The sequence below is a fragment of the Pleuronectes platessa genome, chromosome 3 (assembly GCF_947347685.1).
Source record: "Pleuronectes platessa chromosome 3, fPlePla1.1, whole genome shotgun sequence".
Taxonomy (NCBI): Eukaryota; Metazoa; Chordata; class Actinopteri; order Pleuronectiformes; family Pleuronectidae; genus Pleuronectes; species Pleuronectes platessa.
Genome location: NC_070628.1, coordinates 19,286,110 through 19,308,195, shown reverse-complemented (window position 1 = coordinate 19,308,195; position 22,086 = coordinate 19,286,110). Strand labels below are relative to the sequence as shown.

General features: G+C 41.2%; 1 protein-coding gene across 1 annotated transcript; it reads right to left on the bottom strand.

The window, feature by feature from the left end:
* Nucleotides 1-422: 422 nt before the first annotated feature.
* On the bottom strand, nucleotides 423-20,716 carry tmod1 (tropomodulin 1). The gene is made up of 11 exons (XM_053418005.1): nucleotides 20,576-20,716; nucleotides 14,981-15,117; nucleotides 10,546-10,702; nucleotides 9,474-9,590; nucleotides 7,731-7,820; nucleotides 6,825-6,955; nucleotides 6,494-6,601; nucleotides 5,171-5,314; nucleotides 4,535-4,679; nucleotides 3,655-3,754; nucleotides 423-2,305 (listed from the first exon to the last, which is right to left on the bottom strand). Exons 2-11 carry the CDS (start codon nucleotides 15,101-15,103, stop codon nucleotides 2,266-2,268), a joined length of 1,155 nt encoding a protein of 384 aa, XP_053273980.1. The 5' UTR covers nucleotides 15,104-15,117; nucleotides 20,576-20,716; the 3' UTR covers nucleotides 423-2,265.
* Nucleotides 20,717-22,086: the final 1,370 nt, after the last annotated feature.

The following is a 22,086-nucleotide window of genomic DNA, read 5'->3' as shown; positions in this document are numbered from 1 at the left end:
CACAGCCCCAGCATCACAACTACATAATTGTATTCAAATTCTTTCTCTCTAAAATACCAAGCACCAGGTTCCTCTACGTTCTATCACAAAGTAAATAAGATGGTAAAACTTTGTTTCTCTTTACTGGGAACAAGATTCATATTATTCTGGCTCTCAGGTGAAATCTGAACAATGACAAGGAAACAGGGGACAACCATCAATCATTACAGGTTAATAAAATATATAATGTATAGTAGTATCAGTACAATTCTTTGCATGATGAGGGCACTATGTGGTAGAGAAAGATGGACTCTCTATGCTGTTGTGGTGTATTTTTTCCATTTAGCCACTGGATGTCACTGTTGTCTCTAAATCGAAGAACATTGCACTCTATAACATCCAGCTAAATGCCAATAAAGTTTAAGCACACGAACATTGTCGGATTTGTATTTTTCAAGCTTTATTTTACCCCTAATCAAAAATTCAACCCAAAAAAAAGAACAAAAAAAAAAGAAGTGAACTATCAAACAAAACACAAGAGTCAAGCATTAAAATATCAGAGAACACCAGACAGAAGAAAAGAGTGGCAGGGGCCCAGTCCTCGCTGCCTTTCAGCATTCAGATACTGTCTTCAAATGTTTACAACACAACGCCCACAGCACCGACGAAACAGGAACAGAGTAGTGGTGACATTAAGTGGGTTAGCGGACTGTTTTCAATCTCTGAGAGTCCGTGGCAGGTACAGTTGTTGGTAGGAGAGACAGACAAATCTCATCTCAACAGTGTGCAGACCATTTCAGGAAAAAGCGACATTAAGGCTCTAGTTCCTCTTTTTTTTTCTCATTGTGCTGTTGAGTCTAAAATTAAAAGAAATCAAATGAATTGTTACCAGATAAACAGCAGCATTTATCATAGTTGGCTGTGGATTTGCCAATCTGACAGCTGTAAAGACATTAGAGGTTCCCTGTGTTTTTAAATCTGTCTAAATATCCACTCATGATATAATCCAAACCTCGACTGAGACGTTAATGTGAAACTCGTAATAAACAGTGAGTCAACAGTACCGATCATTTCATGTTAAGGCACACTTTTTTTTTTTATAGCTCCAGTAAATAAAAACAAACACAGTCAACAAAGCAGACCTGGTTTAAAGTGCAGCAAGAATCCATTCATATACTGTACGAGTTGGCACATAGTCAAAGCATCCACAGTTACCTCGATATCACAAGATGTCGTTGGTAGAATATTTTACAGTGGGTTCATAGATTATCCAATTTCAGTATACAAAACTTCAATTGGCAGTTGTCATTCGCAGCTTATAGGATTCCTCTGTAGAGCCTGCTGATATCAAGGCTAGATAATGTAACCGTGTAAAATTCACATTTTGTTTTACAGCAAAATGTTTTTATTACACATCCAGCACAATGGATCCAATTAATGCCAAGTATTTGAATAGATACTGACTCTTTCCCAGGTCTGTTAGAAATAAATATAATCCGTATATAGAAACAATCTCACAGGTTTACAAATCTGTCTATAACTGAAAGTCTGAGGGCATGAGTCACTAAAATACAGTTTCAAACAGAGTAGGAGAAACGGCTGTAACATCAAACTGTCACATCAGGGTCAAAGTGTGACATTATAGTTTTCCTATAGTTCTTTTTCAGTTTTGTCTGTCAAACTAAAAAAGGACATTGACTTTTGTGTAAAGTTGGTAGGAAATACCTTGTATGTATATGCTGACGTTGAAGCAACACCAGAAACTGTTGGGAACAACAGTGATGACCGTACAAATCCTTTACAGCACATTTATATAATTGATTAAGCTCAATTGGAACAAGGCTTGTGAAATAGGCCCATCACCTCTCAAATGGTTGCGCATTAAAAACCAGACCTCCAGCCCTTCAATATGAAATCTAGACACTTCCTAAGATACTTAAGGATTCAAGATGAGAACAAGCTCATACAAAGAGCTGTAGATGTTGTTGTCCAAGACTAAAACCAGAGTCGAAATACAAAATTCAGGGAACAAGATAATATTACTCTTTTTAGCATGCACCGAAAGCTCATAAGGACACTGCTGATTAATCCCATTGGATCCTTTAATATCTACTAAAACTGTCAGTAAGAGTTTTTCTATCAACCCTTGACCCGGCGTGGGGGTCGTGGTCTTCTGAAGGGTCGTCAGAGGTTGTTTACGAGACTGGGCACCGGAAAGGTGACGGGGGTCAAGGAGGGAACATGGGGATTGAAGGTAACCCTGGTTTCTACACATTCGTCCGACACTTAGGGAAGATGGGTCCTCCCTCCAGCCTTCTCTTTCTTACTGCAGATGGAGAGAGGGATGGTAGAACACATAAGGGAAGAGAGAGAACAAAGGAGGGAGAGGAAAGAGAGGAGAGGGGGAAGAAAGGGAGACAAAATTTGAAATTAGATTTTTCATCATTATCTTTAACTAAAGTAGAGAAGAGCCAACTGAAAAAGATCAGGAAGCAGAACAAAAGGATGAAAGATTCACCACTTTACTACAAGTGGCTGCAGAAGGAAATGGCTTTGGCAAGAGCTGCTGAATGAAGAGAAGAACAAGAGCCATAGGCTGGAAGGTAATTGGGGTAGTGCTGGATTAATCCACTCTGGTTTTTGCCTGATTGGCTGATTACATAATCCATCATCCATGGTTTGGGGCCTGGTGGCACTTGCCTCATTTTCCCTCTTTGCCAAGTTGGTAATCCATCTTTTGATAAGAGGAATTATAAGAAGAGAAGAGCAGAGAGCAAAGAGGCTGAGCAGAGGAAGAAGAATTTCTCCTGACAGTGCATGATAGACGAGAAATAAGCCATCCTGTTGTTGTATCCCTCAACCAACCGCTGCAGATTCAATGCATTCACATAATACGAGGTCAGCTTTGACCTTTGACTTGAAAGCTAATCAGTTAAAATGTAAAAAAAATTCCCTAAAGGCACACTTGGCATATCATGTACAAGTGGCCAGTGTTTTGTGTGGCCACTTTGATCTTATGACCTTTGACCACACAACTTGAATCAGTTAATCTGTGAGTTTATGTGAATATTTGTGCCAAATTTGAAAGGATAATCTTAATGGGTATTTAAGATAACGTGTTCACAGGGCAACAAAAGGGATGTGTGAAGTCGAGGTGATCTTGACATTTGAGATTTCGCTTTAAAAAGACAACAAATTAAAAGGCTGCAGTGACCTTTGACCACCAGATTCTAATCAGTTCATCCTTGATTCCAAGTAAAGGTTTGCACCAAATTTGAAAGGTAATATGAAGGTGTTCTTCTCAGAAGAACAGATGGACGGGAGTTCAAGGCTAAAGCATTAATTAACAAAAATAATATTTCCTTTTTGATCAGACGTTCTTTCACTTTCTTGGAAACCTTGGCAACAAATCATATAGTTTCAACAGCTGAAACACGCGAGGCAGTGAGGCCTTTGCAAAGAGATGACCAGAAGAGGAAAAGAAGGAAGGTGATGATAGGTACTGTGCAGAAGCAACAGAATCCCTCAGAGGAGCCTGAGAGGAGGGGGCAGCAGCTCTGGTGGTTTGAAAAACCACCAGGAGATGTTGGCAGAAGAGAGGCGAGGCAGAGCAATCAAACTGTGCCGTGAAGGTGATTCAAAAGGTTTTCTTATTTTTTTCCTCTCTTTCAATACTTAGTCTTGGACTTGAACTTTTTCCCAAAGGCCCTCTCCAGCTCCGGAACAGACAGAGTGAGGGTGAAGGAGCCGTCCGACTCAGACCTGACAACCCGGGCTTAACGATGACGAGGGGGAGGGAAAACCATTACACATTATGACACTTCCATGCAGCTTTTCAATGGTTTGTGACACAATACAAGCAGACTATGAAAATATCAGGAACAAGCTAAAACATAATCTGAACTAAAATGTGATAATAATTCCAAGTTTGATCCTGATCCTTCGGTTGAGGAGAAGAAGGACAAACGTATCCTCACTCTTTAATCTGAAACTGGTTGTGAAGAGCAAATAAAAACACACAAATAACTCAACTCCTTTTTTTAATAAATAATCTTGCCTAATAAGAAATATCTTGTTCCATGTGCAAAACTCATTTGCTCCAATGTGTTTCATTTTTCCCTCTCTCTCATGCAAACAGTCCTTTCTTAGTGCTGATGTCATCACTCAGGAAGGTACTGCTTTGATTGGCTGGGGCTTTTTAGCTGATGACATCATCCTATTACTTTGAGTATTCGAGTCTGATTAAAGTAGAACTCAAGGAGATATAGTGAAGATAGAGTGTCAGCGCTGATGCACATAACAACTCTAGCGCTGCCAGAACACAGTGTACTAGTTATGTAACTAAGCAAAGCACGGTGGGGTGAATCGGTCATCGAATACAGTTTGTACTTGAAATGTTATACGTTTTAATCAGGCCAAACGACTTTTGTCACGTTCCCAGATCTGTTGGTATGTGTTCATGTCCCTGGTTTCAAGGCTCAGGGCTGCTTCGTCTCCATCAAGTGTGTGTGTGTGTGTGTGTGTTTGTTTGTTTGTTTGTGTGTCTGTGACTAACCAAGGTCGTTGTTGTTCATCATGGCGTTGGAGCCTCGGAGGCGCGGGCCCTGCTGGGTGAAATGGTAACCAAACTTCAACAGCGTGGTGTTTTTCTCCAGCATGCTGGCTATCTCCATCTCCACTTTGTTGCCTAACGGTTGGCTCTGGATTTGAGAGAAAGTGTGGGATGGATAGAGCAGGAACGACATAAATAGATGGATGAATAGTGGTGGGGGAAAAAAGGGGATTTATGGTAGAGAGCTGGAGGAGGCATTCTGAATGCTAGCACCACTTCAGATAACAGAGGGATGTGATAACAGAGGACGAAGCAGTGGGGGGGTAACATGCTTTTTTTAAATTACGTTTTTGTATCATTCCAACCAATCGATCCAGGGAGCCAAATGAAGCTAATGACACGCAAGAGAAAGTCGCAGGATAACACATCTGTGAATCATTTAACAAGTTGAACTAATGGGCGAGCAGTGAGTCACAGCTGTACGACTCTGCACTATGACACATCACTATGAAATCTAGGAGCATTAGACTGAAGTGGCAAAGATGGTCTGTGTACACGACCTGGCACACACACGCCCACACACACATTTCTCTGCATGGTTAGTGTGTAGGAGTGTGCATGCACTCTATGTGTTGGTACCTGGTTGTCTATCTTGAGCTCCTGTAGCGTGGTGTTGTACTGCAGTGAGTTTATGAGGAACAGGATTCCAGTCCCCGTGATGAAGTTGGACTCAACGTTGAGGCTCTTCAGTGTCGTGTTCACCCTCAACATCTCTGCCAGGGCCTGAAGAAACAAACAACAACACATTACAAACCGTAAGCAGCTCATTGCCTCGCAGCCATTTTTCTAAAATCCGGCTACTGGGTCACTGAAATAAGGGATAATCAGCATGATTTTCACGAATAGATTTTATTAGTTAGTAAATGGTAGTTTGATTATATGCAACACCAGTTATTAGGAATGTTTAACCTCACTTATATTGTAACCTATCTAGCTACTAATCCCACAAACTAGTCTTTGGGTTAGGGTTAGGGTTCTGTCTGTGGAACTGATATCTCACAAACTGTTCATCTTATCAGCTTCAGATTTAGCACGTGAATTGTTAATGCTAAGGTTTTGACACGCGAAATGCTCAATATTAATAAAATCTGAATAAACAGTCGCAGTGAACATGTCTTCTACGTTCTCAGATAAACTACAACACTCTTCGACAACTGGATCGATTCACGGGTCGAAATCGCCCCCAGATCATTTTTATAATTTTTTTTTTTTTTTTTCACCATATCTGACTGTTACACAGTCACAGGCTTCACAGGTGCTGATCTCTGTCATGGCACCAACATTCATAGAATCACTTCATCTTTGTCTACAAAGTAAAAGCACAACAATTTATTGCTGCAATGCTTTATATTGAGCTAAATCACAGAGCTTTTATGTTGAAATAGCCAACATGATATGTATGAATAGAGTAAATAATTCAAACACATATAAGCAACATGCATGAACAATGATAAAGCAAATTCAGTTTGATTTAATTGAACACATTGACTGTAACATCTTCAATGCAGGTAAACCGGGTAGGATGAACTCAAAGTTGTTTTACTTCACTCTGCACCATAGATGGTATATAAAATGTTCTGTTACAGTATATTGGTTGCCTGTTTTGTTATCCCTTAGTGAGCACTAACAACAAGGCTCGGTAGCATTACCACAGGCCAAGAAAACTGGCAGGTTTACAACGGGCACTGCACTAGCTGATGAAAATATGGGCATTTATACAATATATGTCATTATCACAATAACAAACACAGAAAGGCTGCTCGGGCCAAGCTAGTTTTTTATAGGCTAAAAGGATTTGCATTAAGTAAAGACAGTCAGACCCTTTTTCTTGTAAAAGACAGACTTAGTGTTATAGCAGTATAACACCTACTGAGAGATAAGAATGTTACAGCTATAACTTACAAATGCTATGGGGTCATTGCTCCTGGTTCCTACGATACTGAACCTCTCCACCACAGTGTTCTTCATCAGGGCCTCAGCGTACGCCTTCAGAGTCGGGACGGGGATTTTCTGTGAACAGAAGGAAATACCAGTAAAACATTACAGCTGAACAAAAGCTCTAGGATTAATTTATCCTTGATTAAAATGTAAGGGTTTCACATAAAATTTGGCACAATATAGCAACCCTTTTCTATGAAATACAGAATTTATATAGAATTTGGATGTACAACCTCATATTAAACCTTGCTATCCTCAACATAACATTTACACAAATAAACAAACAAGCTCTTACCCTGATGTTGTTGAGGTTGACTTCAACTAGGTCAGGGTCGTTCCTCTTTAATCTCAGCAGGGTGTCTTCTACGTCAGTGGAGTTGGGCTCCTCATCAGGGACTGGTTTGTACTGAGTGCACTGGATCACACCTGGGACACAACAGAATTTCAGAACACACTCTTTTTGTGGACCCAGTAAAACAAGCATATAGTCCTTTCCCCAATGTCTACATGTAGTTCACTGAACACCATAAATAGCATCAGCTGAATAGTCTGTAAACATACTGCATCTGCTTACAGTCCATGCCAAACAAAACAATGTTTTCTATATTATTCATCAAAGTAACTTTTTCCCACAGTCATTGATCATAATGAATATTGTTTATGATTATTGGGCTCCCTGCTGGATCAAGAGGGAACTTCCTCAGGGCACGTCCTCCTTGAACTTATTAAATCATGATACATATATGTATCATATAATTTGTATGAACTTAATGTGTAGTGTTAAAAGTTTGTACAGGTGAATCAGTGATATTCCTGGAGAGTCTGTAGAACAATGTCTCAATACAAACTTGGCTATATCTGCTTATTTGCTCAATGTGTAACTATATTTGTGCATGGAAGGAGTGCAACACAAAGAAAGAGTGAGCCTATTATGTTTGGTAAAGTAAACCCACTTTCTGCCAAGATGATATCATTTCACTTGACTCCAATCCAAGCCAAATCCAACTTGAGCATTTTTCCACAATGAGGTGATATTTTCTTCTAACCAGCCCAGAGATCTGCTGCGTTTCAGGCTTCTTGGACTTGTTTCTTGGGAAAACCCACCAGATGAGGCTGTGTTGGAATCAAGTGAAGAAAGCTGGTAGCGCTGGCAGATTTCATGTGTGTGTGTGTGTGTGTGTATGTGTGTGTTTTTATGTACTGTTGAGGCCTTGCTTGTTGACAATGGTGCTGCTGGCCAGGGCTTCGTAGTACTGCTGGTTACTCATCAGGGTGTGCATACCCAGAATGGCTGGAAGACAGAGGAAGGATGAAGTGAACAAAGGGCTGAAAAACAGTCAACAGATTTGTCTTACATCCATACAGATACCACCATGCCAAAAGCAATTGCAGCATCACAAGCAGGTAAAATCGGACACCATCTATCAAATAAAGCAATCATGCAGTCATATGATGTGAGGTTTGAGGTGCAGTAGTTGAATTGATAATACACATGTTCCAGCTGTGGTGTATTTGCCGTAGCTGAGATCCGGGTCTCTGTTGGCTGATTACTGTCCTCTATATGACAACTATAAAGCACGTCACTGTGTTAGCCTGTGAGGTCACCCATCCAGAACCTTTCCTTGCTGTGAATCTGAGCTGTGTTTTTACTGACGGCAGATTATATAAGATGATATTTAAATAACTATCACCATCAGGAGCACAGACTGTGTTTGCAACGATGTAAACAGTCTTGGAACAAAAGCTACCAAGCTGCTCTTATTGGGTGAGGTATGAGGAGAAGGGGGTGGCCATGTTACCCTCAACCACCCCAGATAGTTTTTTTGCTCCCCAAATACTACATTTTCCGTTTCTTTTCCTAGTTGCAATAGTATTTTACAGACAATCTCATGCTGATAACCAGTTGCCATGCTGATGACAGACAGGGGCCTGAAGTTGCAGATCAAATATATGCGTTTCCATTTTGTAAAAATCATTTGATGAGTTCAAAGATTATCCCAAGGTAGCAAAGAAATTATGGCTTTCATAACATATTATTTAGACCTATAATGTCACTAAGTAAAGTCCATTCTGCCCCTAGGCTCTGACAAAAGTCCCTTTAAATTCAAACATACTGCATCCAATTTCACACACTCACACACATTCCAGTTTCCTAAATATGCCTGATTTTTTTAAAATGTATATCTTAACTCAATTCAAACATGATATTTTTTTACTTATTATTCTTGATTTTAAATGTAAACATAGACATGTTATGGAATCAGACAAAAGGTGGTACTTGCAGCAAAATACTGACCACAGTAGTAATGAACACTGCGTTCAATATGTTACACAGACTCTACTCAAGCTGTCAACATGAACATAACAGCAGACTATAGGATCACCCCATGCAAAAAGCTTTGTGCAGTCTACAGATATACCCCGGGTGTCGTTCAGCTAGCAAACAAAGAGATCCGGCAGGAATGGAGGAGGTGGAAAAGATGGAGGGACTGATGGAGAGATGAAGGGAAAGGGTGGAGGGGAGGTGGGAGTAGTGCTACAGGGGATGGAGAAGAGTTAGATGGAGGAAAAAAGGGGCTGGTTAAAAGTGAAAAGATGTGATCACACTGATTATTGCATAACCTATTATTATTTCATTTCAGCAAATTCAACTCCACAAATAAAGTTTATTCAAAGTCTCATGAGTCTCATTCAGAGATTTTTTAATTAATAAGTTAATGTTTTTAGAAGATTTAGAGGTTTGTATTATAAACATTAAACATTAGAAAACAGATGAAACAAAAAAGCTAAAACCAGTCCAATATTTTTGGTGCATGGAATATGTGTAAGGTAAAAATTACCTTGAACTAATAAATCTAGACCTAAATATAGGATTCTGTGAGGAGACGTGTGTATGTGTGTGTGTGTGTCTGTGTGTCTGTGTGTGTGTGTGTGTGTGTCTTACCTGCAATATCACACAGTTCAGCATCAGTAGCACTCGCTAGAGCTTCTTCTAGCTCTGGCTCCAGAGTCACGTTCTCTAAGATGGGGTCCACCCTCTTTTTAGGCACAAATTCTTTTCCTACAACATGATTATTACACAGTTTTAATGCACAGACAACCTCATGAGACCACAAGCACCTAAACCTGAGCTGATGGCGTTTTGCATAATTGTGATATTATAGTATTTTCTGGAGACAATTTATGTTCCCATGTTATTAAAGGTCCCATGCCCTTGAACCTCTGCGCAGGTTGAGGTTGAGGGAACTTTGCAAGTTATCCTGACCCGTCGGGTACAAGATATAATACTGACTTGAATGTGGCCATGAACGCTTTTCACAGGTAATTTATTATTCTGTAAGATTAAAGTTTTGATATCAGTGCATATTTGGCAAACATGAACGCAGGTACCGATACATCTGTTAAAGGTTCATATTGACTGACTTTTATCTGCCAACCAATCGGTCAGACTCTGAAAGTGAGTAGCTAGAAGCAGACTGGTTGTACAAGAGGGCAGCTGCAAAAAGACAACATGGAGTTGTTACAGAGTGGTCAAAGAGAGATTTGCAAATGTCCACACCGTTCATATGATTCAATTGGCTGCTTATTGGCTGAAGCATAAGACGAAGATGTACTTGAATACTTTGGTCGCTGGTAGTAAAGTTACAGCTGCTTAGCAAGAAGAGGACATCACTAATTCACTTTCCTCCTCTGCAGCAAAGATGATGATGATGGGAGTGACAGCAGTGACGCCTTCTAGTTTCCCACAGACATGACTGGTATCTCTCACCATCCATCACTTACCTCTGATAGTTCAAAGATACTTTAGGTTTACTATCAATTCATAACTTTGTCTTGTGCCTATACTACACCTGAAAGAGTAGAGAGTCATATAACTCAGATATAAACTCATACATATTAAATATTTAAAGGACCCAAACAGGGTGGACATTTCTTGTCATATGTTCACTTTGTATCAACAGTGCTTTTAAAACCACCTCTTTATCTAAGTAGATTCATCATGAGACACTTCTCACCTCTCTTCTCCCCTGTGAAGGGCACCAGGTCTTCTTTGTCGGGATGCTCTTTGGCCTGTTTCTCCAGATGGGCCAGGAGGTCATCTCTCTGAAACGACCCCGTCGGAGCTTTCTTAGTCTGGTCCTTCTGCCGCATCCCAGCCGGTAGCAATGCGTTCTAGACCAGCACAGGCATTTAAATCGTTTAAAGGACTGGCACATGAATATGTCTCACTTCTTTCTTCTTTTCATCGTAGTCATCAGATACATAAACCATGGACAGAAAAATATTGTGCAAACTTATACTCATTCTCTGATGCAGCTGAAATAAACATTTGTTACCGCACATTAACTGAATGAAGATCCGCCCCAACCTGATTTTTTTTACCCAAAGATCTCTGCATTAAGAAAAAGAAATGTTCAAAACACCCTATGTCACAATGTTAAATAAAGTGAAAAAAGAAATAAAGCCCTGAGTTCGTCCCCTGATCCAGATCCACACCCAAGTTTAATGGATTCTTTCCCAACCCACATCGCATCCTTCCCTCAAGTTTCATCATAATCCGTTCAGCAACAAACCCCCAAAAATGGTCAGTGGTGAAAACGTAACCTCCTTGGTGTTGGTAATTAGTAAGATTAAAATACACCTTAAAAGCATGGACCCCCAATGGGAGAGTAAAGACTTATTCTTGAATACATTTTGCAGGTATTCATTCACAATTCTATCGATATCCGTCCAACATTGATATGGTCTTACTCTCAATAGTAAGTAATAATACAACACAGAGCATCACAGTATAGAACAGAGTGAGATAGATATAGAGATAATGTTGCAGTATCTCTGCTCTGGTTAATGTCACTCCTACATCTCTACTCCAACATAGGACCGAGACGTTTCCCAGAGCTTTGGTGCATACCAAGTTATTTTCACTCCAAAGCCAGATTTAAAAGCCAGCTCTTTGAGGTGCCACTTAAAGCTTCATATCTTATCTGTCCCCTCAGCACTCAGGGACTCCTCTCTCCGTCCTCATGACTCCATGTCTCTTTCATTTGCCTCTCGCTCTTAATTCATCTGCCGTCAGTCTCCCTCCTTTTACCAGAAGCTTCCAAAAGGATAATCATTCCAACACAGCCAACAATAAAAAAAAAAAATTGAAACTGCCTTTTTACAAAGTCTATAGAAGTAGAATAAACCTGCTCCCCCTGTGTTCACGTGACTTACAGGAGTATTTATAGAAAAGACAACACCACCGCTGCCAAGCTTTTTATGTCACAGTTTTATCAGCTACAGATAACAGGCCTCTTACACTCGCTCCCAGCATGAGACCCTCCTGTCCCCTCTAACTGTATTTCTCTTTCTACTTTCTCCCTCTGATCTCTCTCTCTCTCTCTCTCTCTCTCTCTCTCTCTCTCCCTCTCTCTCCCTCTCCCTCTCTCTCCCTCTCTCCCTCCCTCTCTCCCTCTCTCCCTCTCTCTCTCTCTCTCCCTCTCTCCCTCTCTCCCTCTCTCCCTCTCTCCCTCCCCCCCCCTCACAGGCCACAGTGGTGATCTATGGACAAGGCAAGTTTATTTACACAGCACCATTTAGACACAAGGCACACTGCCTCACAGAAATGGCTGTAATGTAAATAACAACTAAATGCGTCACAGAGGCAGCGAGCACATGACTGGGACTTCAGGACAGTATGTGTGTGAGCACTGGTCTGAGATACAGAGGCTCCCTTTTCAGACGTGTAAAAAGACAACGTTTTCTGTGTAAATGTGTAATTTAAACCCCCGAACCCAGCAGAAGAGAATGAAACAATCAATTTAAAACGTTGATATGGACAAATTGTTTGTGGAGAGTTGGTGATTTACACGACAGACACTGTGAAACATGAGCATTTTATTTAGACTTTCTGTAAACCTGATGAACATAAGTCCAATATTCACTCTGCTTTTTGATTTGGGATACACTACGATCAGCAGCTAGTTGATACTAGACAGGTTGGTAGCAACACAGCTGCACATTGCAGAAAATACAGTCACTGTAACAAGAAAACAGTGAAGTTGAGGGCCGTAAACTGACACTTACACTATGCAACCTTTTAGCTTAAAATAGTAGCTTCAAAAATAGCTTGATGGGACACTGATTTGAAAAGGGAGGATGGCGCCATTTTCATTCCAACTCCTCATTCTGAACGTCTGTTCTTCTCTATGTTAATGTAGTAAGAGGGGACAGAACACAAGTGTGTGACTGACTGAAGTGGAAGAATAATGCTGAGCTGTAGATAAGATTAAAAGACTTAGAAGTCATTATGAGTCCACCTCCAATAATTAGTGAGGAAACTTTTGAAATATACAGAATTATTCTAAGCAGAGTTTGGTATATTTGTTGTAGTCGCAGCTCCTCTGGTTCAGGACACCGGGTAACAAGTGTAATATCCACCGTTAAGATAGGTTTCAGTTCAGTGAGTTGGACTACGCAGTCACAGTCAAGAGACGGTCAAGAGACTTTCTCAACATGAAAATCCTTTAATTGCAAAAACATGGCAACCAACATAAATCATCAACCCCGGTGTGGCGGCAGAGGGCGCTGTTGCTCAATAAAAGCTGTAATGAAAAAACTTGCTATGATTTAATTTGAAATGCTACCCCTGCATTATCCTATTCCAGATTAAACAGGACCTTAGAGATGTGACCCCAAAGTGCTTTGGATACCTGTAAACTGTATCCAAAACAGATCACAGGTGAGAGCCACAAGGATGTGACCATGATGTCTGAAGTACACAGATCCAGATGTACTGCTAGCCCATTAGCTGTGACGTAGTACAGTATGTGTCCACAGAATGTTAGCTGGGTGATTTACAAAACATTTATCCTTCTACATCACAGGGCAGCTGGCAGACATTGTGTTTTTCTCCCACATGACGAAGCTTTTTCACAGACTTAGAGGAACTGACGTGAAGCCCTGCTGGGAAAGAAAAGGGGCACTTCACTGTTGTGTAACACGTTTCCCTCAAACACAGGCACAAACAAGGCAAACGCACTCACTGCCTCACCCTGTTTATTATGTTAAAGTCATGTAGTCGCTCTGGTCACTCAGTGCTGGCATTCACACACACACACACACACACTCGCACACACGCACACACACGCACACGCACGCACACGCACAAACACACACACACACACACACTGAGCCCTGCAGATTATACCCTACCAGTCATCCCCTTGGCATTGAGGGGGAATCCAGGCTCTTTATGAGCTGTTGGGAAATTCATGAGCCAGCTACTACAGCTGCTGTCACCACTTCCACCCATGACGCATGACTGTGGGTATGAAGGTAGACGTTTTAGAAGTATCAAATGGTGAAGAAAGTAAATACGCAGAAACTAAACACAGTCACAACTGGTGAACTGGACCAACTATAGCACAATGACTGCAGCCATGATACCCTAACCTGGCCTCCCATGAACTGCACCACAAACAGACTAATGCTGTACATCAGTGGTTCCTATGGATCGGGACCCCCCCCGGGAGGTTGTGAGAGGGTCGCAGGATGATTTCAATATATCGAAATACCATTATTGTTACAAGAACTAAAAATTACTTTCTTTAAAATTTTACAGCACCACAGGAAACATTGCATGTAGGTGAATGTGTTTTCGGCGAACTTGCTCAAACAAAAATCCTTTATAATATATAGAATTCAGTTGCATTTTATTTTCAGGATTTATTCATCTGGATCACTTGGCAATTTTGGGGGAAATTATCAGAAAACAGCAAAGAAAAATGTAGCTGCCATTCTGCTGTTCCAAACGAAAAGTTCAGAGGACTCGTGGTTTATTTCAGTTGTTACGATTGGGGTGAAATGACTGTTCACCCTCAAACTAATGTATAGTTTCTACAACTCGATAAAACTGACAGTTGATTGTTGTTCTAACATTTCATAAAATCTCATTATGCTCGATAATCAGTTGTATTAAACTGTAAAAAATACTGTGTGACCCTACATACAATCTTTAATTTGATTACTATTATTTGATTATAATAGAAACTCTAACCAGCTAAAAGGTCCCATTGAGCACACACACTGACAAACCAGCTGCCAACTGAGGCACAACTACAGAGGCATGTAAATTGACTCTGGAAACGCTGGTTTTATCTAGAGCATTCAAAGCACTGTCCATCAGCTGCCAGTGAAGTAACACAGTGAACCTACTGCCCTGGAACAGTAATAACCTTTGTTCCAGGGCATTACCCAGTTTGTCACTATTCAGTTTGACTGGCTTACAACTGAAATGACCAGCTAACAACAATTCAGATGAAAACACAAGTAGCTGCAGTGACAGACTGCATTATGCAGTATATTACCTTAGGGATAACTGTTAAGGATGCCTGACCTCCTAACTCTCCCCTGACAACAACACAGTGACAGGAACAGCTTCTTATGGACTTAATATTGCAAACTTACATCAGGGTCCAGCTCCTCTAGTTCATCCTCTAATCGCTGCAGCTCTTCCTCTGAGAGTTTCTTCAGCAGCTCGTCCTCGTCTATGTCCCTGTACTTCTCCATCTCCTTCCTCATCACCGACATGATGGACAGCGCACCTGGAGACACAGATTCACATGAAATGTGGGCACACTTACATACACAAAGTTATAACTGTTGTCATTACATGGATTTTCTTACAATAAATCAGTGAGTGACCTTCAGGGACCAGGAACTTCCTTATTGGTCAAGTATATGTAAACAGACAAGGGATTTGACATACTCCACCAAGGCCCAACAGTCCCTTTATGAAACCACAATTAAATTCACTGAAGCTGGTATTTTTTTTTTTCTGGACCAAATTGCACACACTCATAAATATCATTCCCTTAAATTATTAGCATTCCTTTAATTTATGGAATTAGTATTTTTGTGTTCACATTAGCATTCAACCAAATCAACACGATATCTTGGCATGTTTTCTTTTTGGCAAGGTTTATATTTCTGAGCTGTGTGTTGAGATATGAGATTCAGAGCTGCCATGCTAATTTTAAACTGTACAAACACAGCAAGAGATATGAGAGGCATTCCTACACTTCCCTGACCTCAGTGACCCCTCCACGCGGACAGACTGTAATGTAGATCAGGAGTCTTCAGAAAGAAATATGTCTGTGGATGGAGAAAGCTAATAAGAAAACAGTAATGGTGGAATAACAGTGTTTAAAGGGTCAGCGAAATTGGCTCTAGTCTGGCATAGGACAAAATGGCAGATATAGTTTATACTAATCATGCATCAACTCAATGCTGCTGCTTGTTGCTGTAAGAACTTGACCAAACTCACTTCAATAACGGCCAGCTCAGGGGTAAAGTGAAGAGTGATAACAGCTCTCAGAATCAAACGACAAACGCTACAGTAAGTAATCTTACCGTTTGAGAGGCAGCCAATCAACTCATTTATGTTTGTCTTTATCTTTTTTGATGATGTAACACTATTGTTCTGAAACTTATGATAACACATCATCACATTCAGGAGAAATGATTTTGGAAATTTGATTTAGTCCAAACAAGACATCCAGATTGAGGTTTGATTAATGAAGCCTGTTTGAGTGCAATGAGAATGGATACAATTGGCCTTCACTCCCGGGTCTAATGACTCTGCAGTAGCTCTGGCTCCAATCGGCAGTGATGGGAAATGACACCAAGGTGAGGACGGTAATTTTAGAAGGACAGCTAGATTAGAGGCCGCCTCAGTTTATGGTGCGTTCGTGACGTTGAACATGACTCACCGCAAAAAGAAAAACAGAAAGCCAAACTCCTCTGCCAACAGGAAAGTACTCAATCGACTTTTTAACCAGGTTTACCCAAGTTTTAAAAACCTGCGTTTACAAAATTTTGGTGTGAAACAGATATTAAGGACTCTAAATTGGCCGTGGGAGTGAATACGAGAGTGAATGGTTGTTTGATCTTGCATGCAGGTCAAGCAATACTCTGGTGACCTGTCCAGGATGTACTCTCACCCATTGGCAGCTGGGATTGGATCCAGCTCCACATGCTATCCTTTAAGGTAAAGCAAAATAGGTAATGAATGCATGAATACTTTTATTTTGTGAGTTGGAGTTGGTTTATATTTTCAAACCAGAAACAAACAAGAAAAAGTCAGATTGTTTTGAGTTGGCCATGAGGCCTTAGTTTAGGTATAAACACTTTTTCTCAGGCAATAATGACTTAGACTTAATGATAAGTTATGTTTTGAGAGTTGTAACTTTTCTAATAATCATTTTGAAAAAAGGCCAGACAGTAAGAAGCTTAAATATTCTGACCTTGGTTGATGATGTAGAAGGCGTCGTGAAAATGTGTTTGAAAATTAAAAAATAGGCCTAAAAGACTTTACGTCAGGTGAGGCAGCAATGACTTGCCTAAAGCCATATTATACAAACCAGCTGTTTACCTAAGTTCAACAACAGACCACTGATGTGATTTCCCACAGGATATACATGGATGAACTCCATTACATGATCGTGGATTATGATAACAGCTAGATTGTTTGCAAAGACAATATGCCTGCCCACATATACTACTATTTCTGACCACACCTCTATCATTACAGCTGTCATTACCGCTCTGCCTTCCATGAACCCCCTTAATCTCTTTTTAGATTATTATCTGTTAGACACAACATCTATTGCACTGCTGACCGTCCTGGGAGAGGAACACCTCTAGACTCTCCCTGAGGTGTCTACGTTTTTCTTCCCCATGTTAAAAGATTTTTGGGAACATTTTCCTCACTCCAGTCGAGGCTTAGGGAGCGAGGGTATCGCTCCCTCTACGGGTTGTTAAGCCCTGTGAGGTATATTGGGATTTGGGAATATGGGCTAAACAAATAAAATTTGATTTGATTATAACAACAGGCAAACCTTGAACTAGCACACATTTGCACCTGTTCCTTTGTCTGAACTAATCCTCTCTTTCCTCCCAGTTTATAACCTGTTTCTGACCTCAGTGTCAGAATGCAGCTCTGCTTCTCTTCTCCAAACACTCTGCACAAAAGGCTAAAAGTCACAGCCGGGATGAACCAGATATCTTGTGTGGAAATGTGTTTTTTCTCCTACTTTCTGTCTCAGCTGGAGAGACTCTGGATCCGTTTTCCTCTCAGGGTAACTGTCTACATGGCAGGACAGAGTTTGGCTGCTGGACCAGATAATCGATGATGGGTGAGCTGCAGCGGAACATTTGTGGGTCACATCACCAAACACTTGTCATACGTGCTTGCCCCAGAGTCCAGGTCTCTTACAACTCTGGGTCAGGCTTTGAAAGGAGTTGTGAGCTGCCACTGACAGATCCTCACATGAAAAGACTAATAATAACTTGAGCCAGCCTCCAATGCCGGGATAAGAATTAACTCAAATTAGGCAGAACAAGTTTGAGATGGAGTTTAAAAACCCAACTGACATGCAAGAGATCCGGCAGTCGAGCTGCACAAATGTGACTGCAAACTTTACTTTTTGATCTTAAGTATGTCAGCAAGTGTGTTTTGGCTGACCTCCTAAAAGGTGGGGTCAAGCGTGCCGTTCTTTTGTTCTGCTCACTCTTAAGCTCATGACAAGACAAGTTTCCAAAACCAAAGATGAAGAACTGGGCCGAACTCCAAATAACGCTGCAAGTCTGCTGGAAGACACTGACCTGCCCCGATGAGATCTAACAGACCTGCGTCTGTATTTATAAGGTTTACAAGCTCCTGCTCCATCCCAGAACATTCACTAGGCAGAAAGGACGAACAAGCAGCGATGACCAGAGACTGAATGTTCCCTGTTAAGTCATAAACACTTGACTTGGCCCCTAAACCAGGACCCCTGCAGTCACCTCTAGCTGCAACACTGGTGCACGACTATTCATCCAGTCAGGTGAGGGTAAAACCTTGCAAGCGCCTGGTTTAATGTGGCAACTGCACACGCGGCTACACTTGTGTATGTTGAGCTGCTTCAACCACGATTTTTTCTTTGTAAATCTTTTGGTTTGCTATTTAAACATAAACCCCAAGGAACTCCAGAGTGGCGCTTATAGCTGTCACAGAAAAACACAGTGAGAGCCCGGCGGACGCCTTCCCTGGTAAATGTCTCCAAACAGCTTACACCGTCATGACAACAATTGCATGGGAGCAGCACATGAAAAGTTCACGTAAAATGTCTTCAGCTTGGCGAGTTCGAGATATACTGCTGCCGTCTCCAAGCCGTTGTCAAACCCAGTCACCGTAGGAGTTTAAACTAGCTGAACTGACCCTGACACGATTTGTAAACTTTTTACTACTGTAGGTAGTATAGATTCCGACAGAAAAATAAAACTGAATTAAAGCTACGGACTCCAGATCCCTCTTGAGATCCCCTGGAGATCTAACCAGATGATAACTGCAGGGTTGAAGGGGGATCCTTAGCTGCAGCGTGGGTCAGATAATCTTTCATTTCCTGGGACCGTGCCCCGTTGAAAGTGCAGGATTGAAGTCGTTTGAATTGTGCTGGTTTATAAAAGTGGCACAGAAGAAAACAGCTGAGAGGCAACTGTCCTGCTGCCCCCTCCCCCCCCCCCCCCCATCAGCCACATGTCATAAAGCAGAGACAGCGACAAGCTCCAGCATAGTTTGTGTGTGTGTGTGTGTGTGTGTGTGTGTGTGTGTGTGTGTGTGTGTGTGTGTGTGTGTGTGTGTGTGTTTTTTGCTCTGTTAGTAATAAGGGTGTCCACTTACTGGGTAGATTTAAGTTTAGCACAGATATTAACTAAATAAATAGCCAAACCCTAACCCTTAAATTCAGTCAAGCTGCATCACACTAGTCCCCTGAACAACATCCACTGATGATCCTCTAACAAAACCAGAGAGACCTTGAAAAACGCTCTATCGTAACTATCTTTCCTGGATCAGCCCCAATTCAGATCTGCACCAAAATGTTATGGGTTCTTCTCGGCCAAAACTGCATCCTTCTACCAAGTTTCCGAGAAATACATTATATTTCTGTAATCTTGGTCACAAATAAATAAACAAACAAACGGACAGGGATGCCACAATCCTCACCATGCTAACTCAATGGAAACTGTTCTAGTTCTGCAAAGTGCCTTGTGATAAAGTCCGTCGTTATTATAGGGCTATACAAATAAAACAGCATTTAACTTAATAATTCTATATTACTCTCTGAAAACTTTAATCAATCCCTTTTTGAAGGACGATAAACTCATCAGAAACTGGCCACTGTGTTGTGAAGTCTCCAATTTGAGGACCAGTGTGGAGTCTTATGTCACCATCTACCTTTTCAGAGGCCCAGCAGCTCGGCTTGCTGCCTGGGACCTGGGGTTTGTCCACTGGTGCATTCTGCAGAGGTCAAAATGTTATAATGTTTTAGCACGAATCAGTGCGTAGTCTCAAGTTAGCTGCTTGTGTGGCGCACCACTCAGCTCAGAGATCATGAAGAGACCAATGGATGCATGTATGCAGGTTTTAGATGGTGTGCAGGACTAAAGAGTGAGGAATCATCTCCTGGAGAGAGATGCATGCTGGACCACAACAATTTAAACTAACCAATTCATGAAAGGTCACGAAGAGCAACAGCCTGAGGACAACGGCTGCCCCTCATTCATGCACTACGTAGGAGACAGGTTATTGTCTACAGCTACAGCATGTTTGACCTCTAAAACAACCATTTTATTAGATGTTAGAATTTAACCGAAGTTGGGAGCGTATGCAAATGCAGATTATAGTAATTTATTATAATTATGAACCATAGGACATTTTCAAATTGGTCATTAAAGAAAAAATATCACACATTACTCCAGCAGGACTCCAAGTAACTGTGCAGGTTTTTTTTGTTTTAAATCTTGTGTCATTACTTTAACAGGAAGTCTCCAACAGCCAAGAAAACAAAAGGAAAGGAAACATTAAAATAATGAACTATTCCTGATATTCCACCGAGCTCCTCTATTCTCACTGACTTGTAACTTCTCTCTTTTTCAAACTGTTGCCCTGCTCCATTATTTGCACGCACATATGTGATGTGCACTAGTGTGCGTTCGGTTTTTTTGCGTTTATTTCCGTACCTCCTCCCGCGCTATTTATAGCCGGACGGTCCCACCGGGTGACAGCAACGAATACTTTGACCAGATATGGTTTCCTCCAGTCGCCCTGCGAGGGTCCGCTGCGCTGCGAGCCGCGCTGCGAGCCGCGCTGCTCGGGGAGAGCTCCGACCGAGTCCCGCTACAAGACACCGTCCAGGGCCCCGCGGATAAATCCTGAATGCGGCTGATTTGAGAGTGTTCCCAGCAGTTTCCTCCCTCCCCGTCCCCGCTGCTCGGCTCTCAGAAGTTTTTTTTTGCAGAGGCTGAAACTCATCTCCCGCAAAGGGCAAAGTAAACTTATGTGGGGGGAGAGAGAGAGAGAGAGGGAGAGATCGTCCCTCCTCCTCCTCACCCCACATGCGGCTGCCCTGTCACTCCAATGATGTCACGAAAGGCAACTGAGCCCATTATCGGACACACAGTCACACAATATTTGATCTAACTCGGAATGTGCTCGTTGTAAACCTGCCTGTTGGATTGTGCCGTTCTCTTGTCCTGTGCCAATGCTCCGGAGCTTCTTCGGAATTAATCCTCGTCTAAGGGACTCCTCCTCAAACATTTCTACAATGTACTGTCACTTTTTTTATTGCTTGTGTGCAGAGCTTTTTTTTTTTATTTAACAATCTATGGTGCATGCAGAGTGAAGTTAGGAAAGTGTGTTCATCCTAACTGGTTCATCTGCAATGGAGAATTTAGTTTTTATAAAATGAAACTGAATTTGTTTTAACACTATTTGTGTAACGGGATAGTTCACAGAAAATGCACTCATTACCCACTCAACACTATGCCGATGGAGGGGTGGTCATTATGAATACGGCTTCATATACAAGATTGACATTTCTTGTGTTACTTTTTCATACATTGTATGTCAGCTATTTCTGCAGTCCGTTAAAGCAACTGATACAATTTTATTTTTAATTCTGCTGGATATCAAGGAATGAAGCAACAGAACAATCATTGTGCTTCGAGTACGTAGGAAGGAAACGTTGCAAATGCACCGTAAGTAAGCCTTCCTGAAAAGAGGTCACAAGTGAATGGCAACATTCATTTCCAGGATATTTTGGCTCCATTACTCGACAGTGGGAGGAAGTGGAGACAAGTCATAGTACACCCGCATTCACTCGACCGTTTATTAGAACAAATTGTGAACAACTTTTCAAGTTCAAACAGTAGTACAATATTTTTTTTTTCAGCCAAGTAACACAAGAGGTTTCAATCAAGTTTTAACAACTACAGTTGTTAAATTGTGCTTAGTAGTGCAGAGAAGTCAAGTGAATTGGATTAGTAAAACACAGATTATTATGTACACAAAACAAAGTGCAAAATGAACCACACAGCAAATAAAACAAATTAAATCAGGTCATATAATCACAACATAACATGCAGCACAAAAATGACTTAACTAGAAGTAAGTCTGTCAGTCCTTAAAGTCTGGACAATTATTCCTCAGCTAAACAAAACATCTGTTATCTTCACAAGAGCCTTGGCTCTTT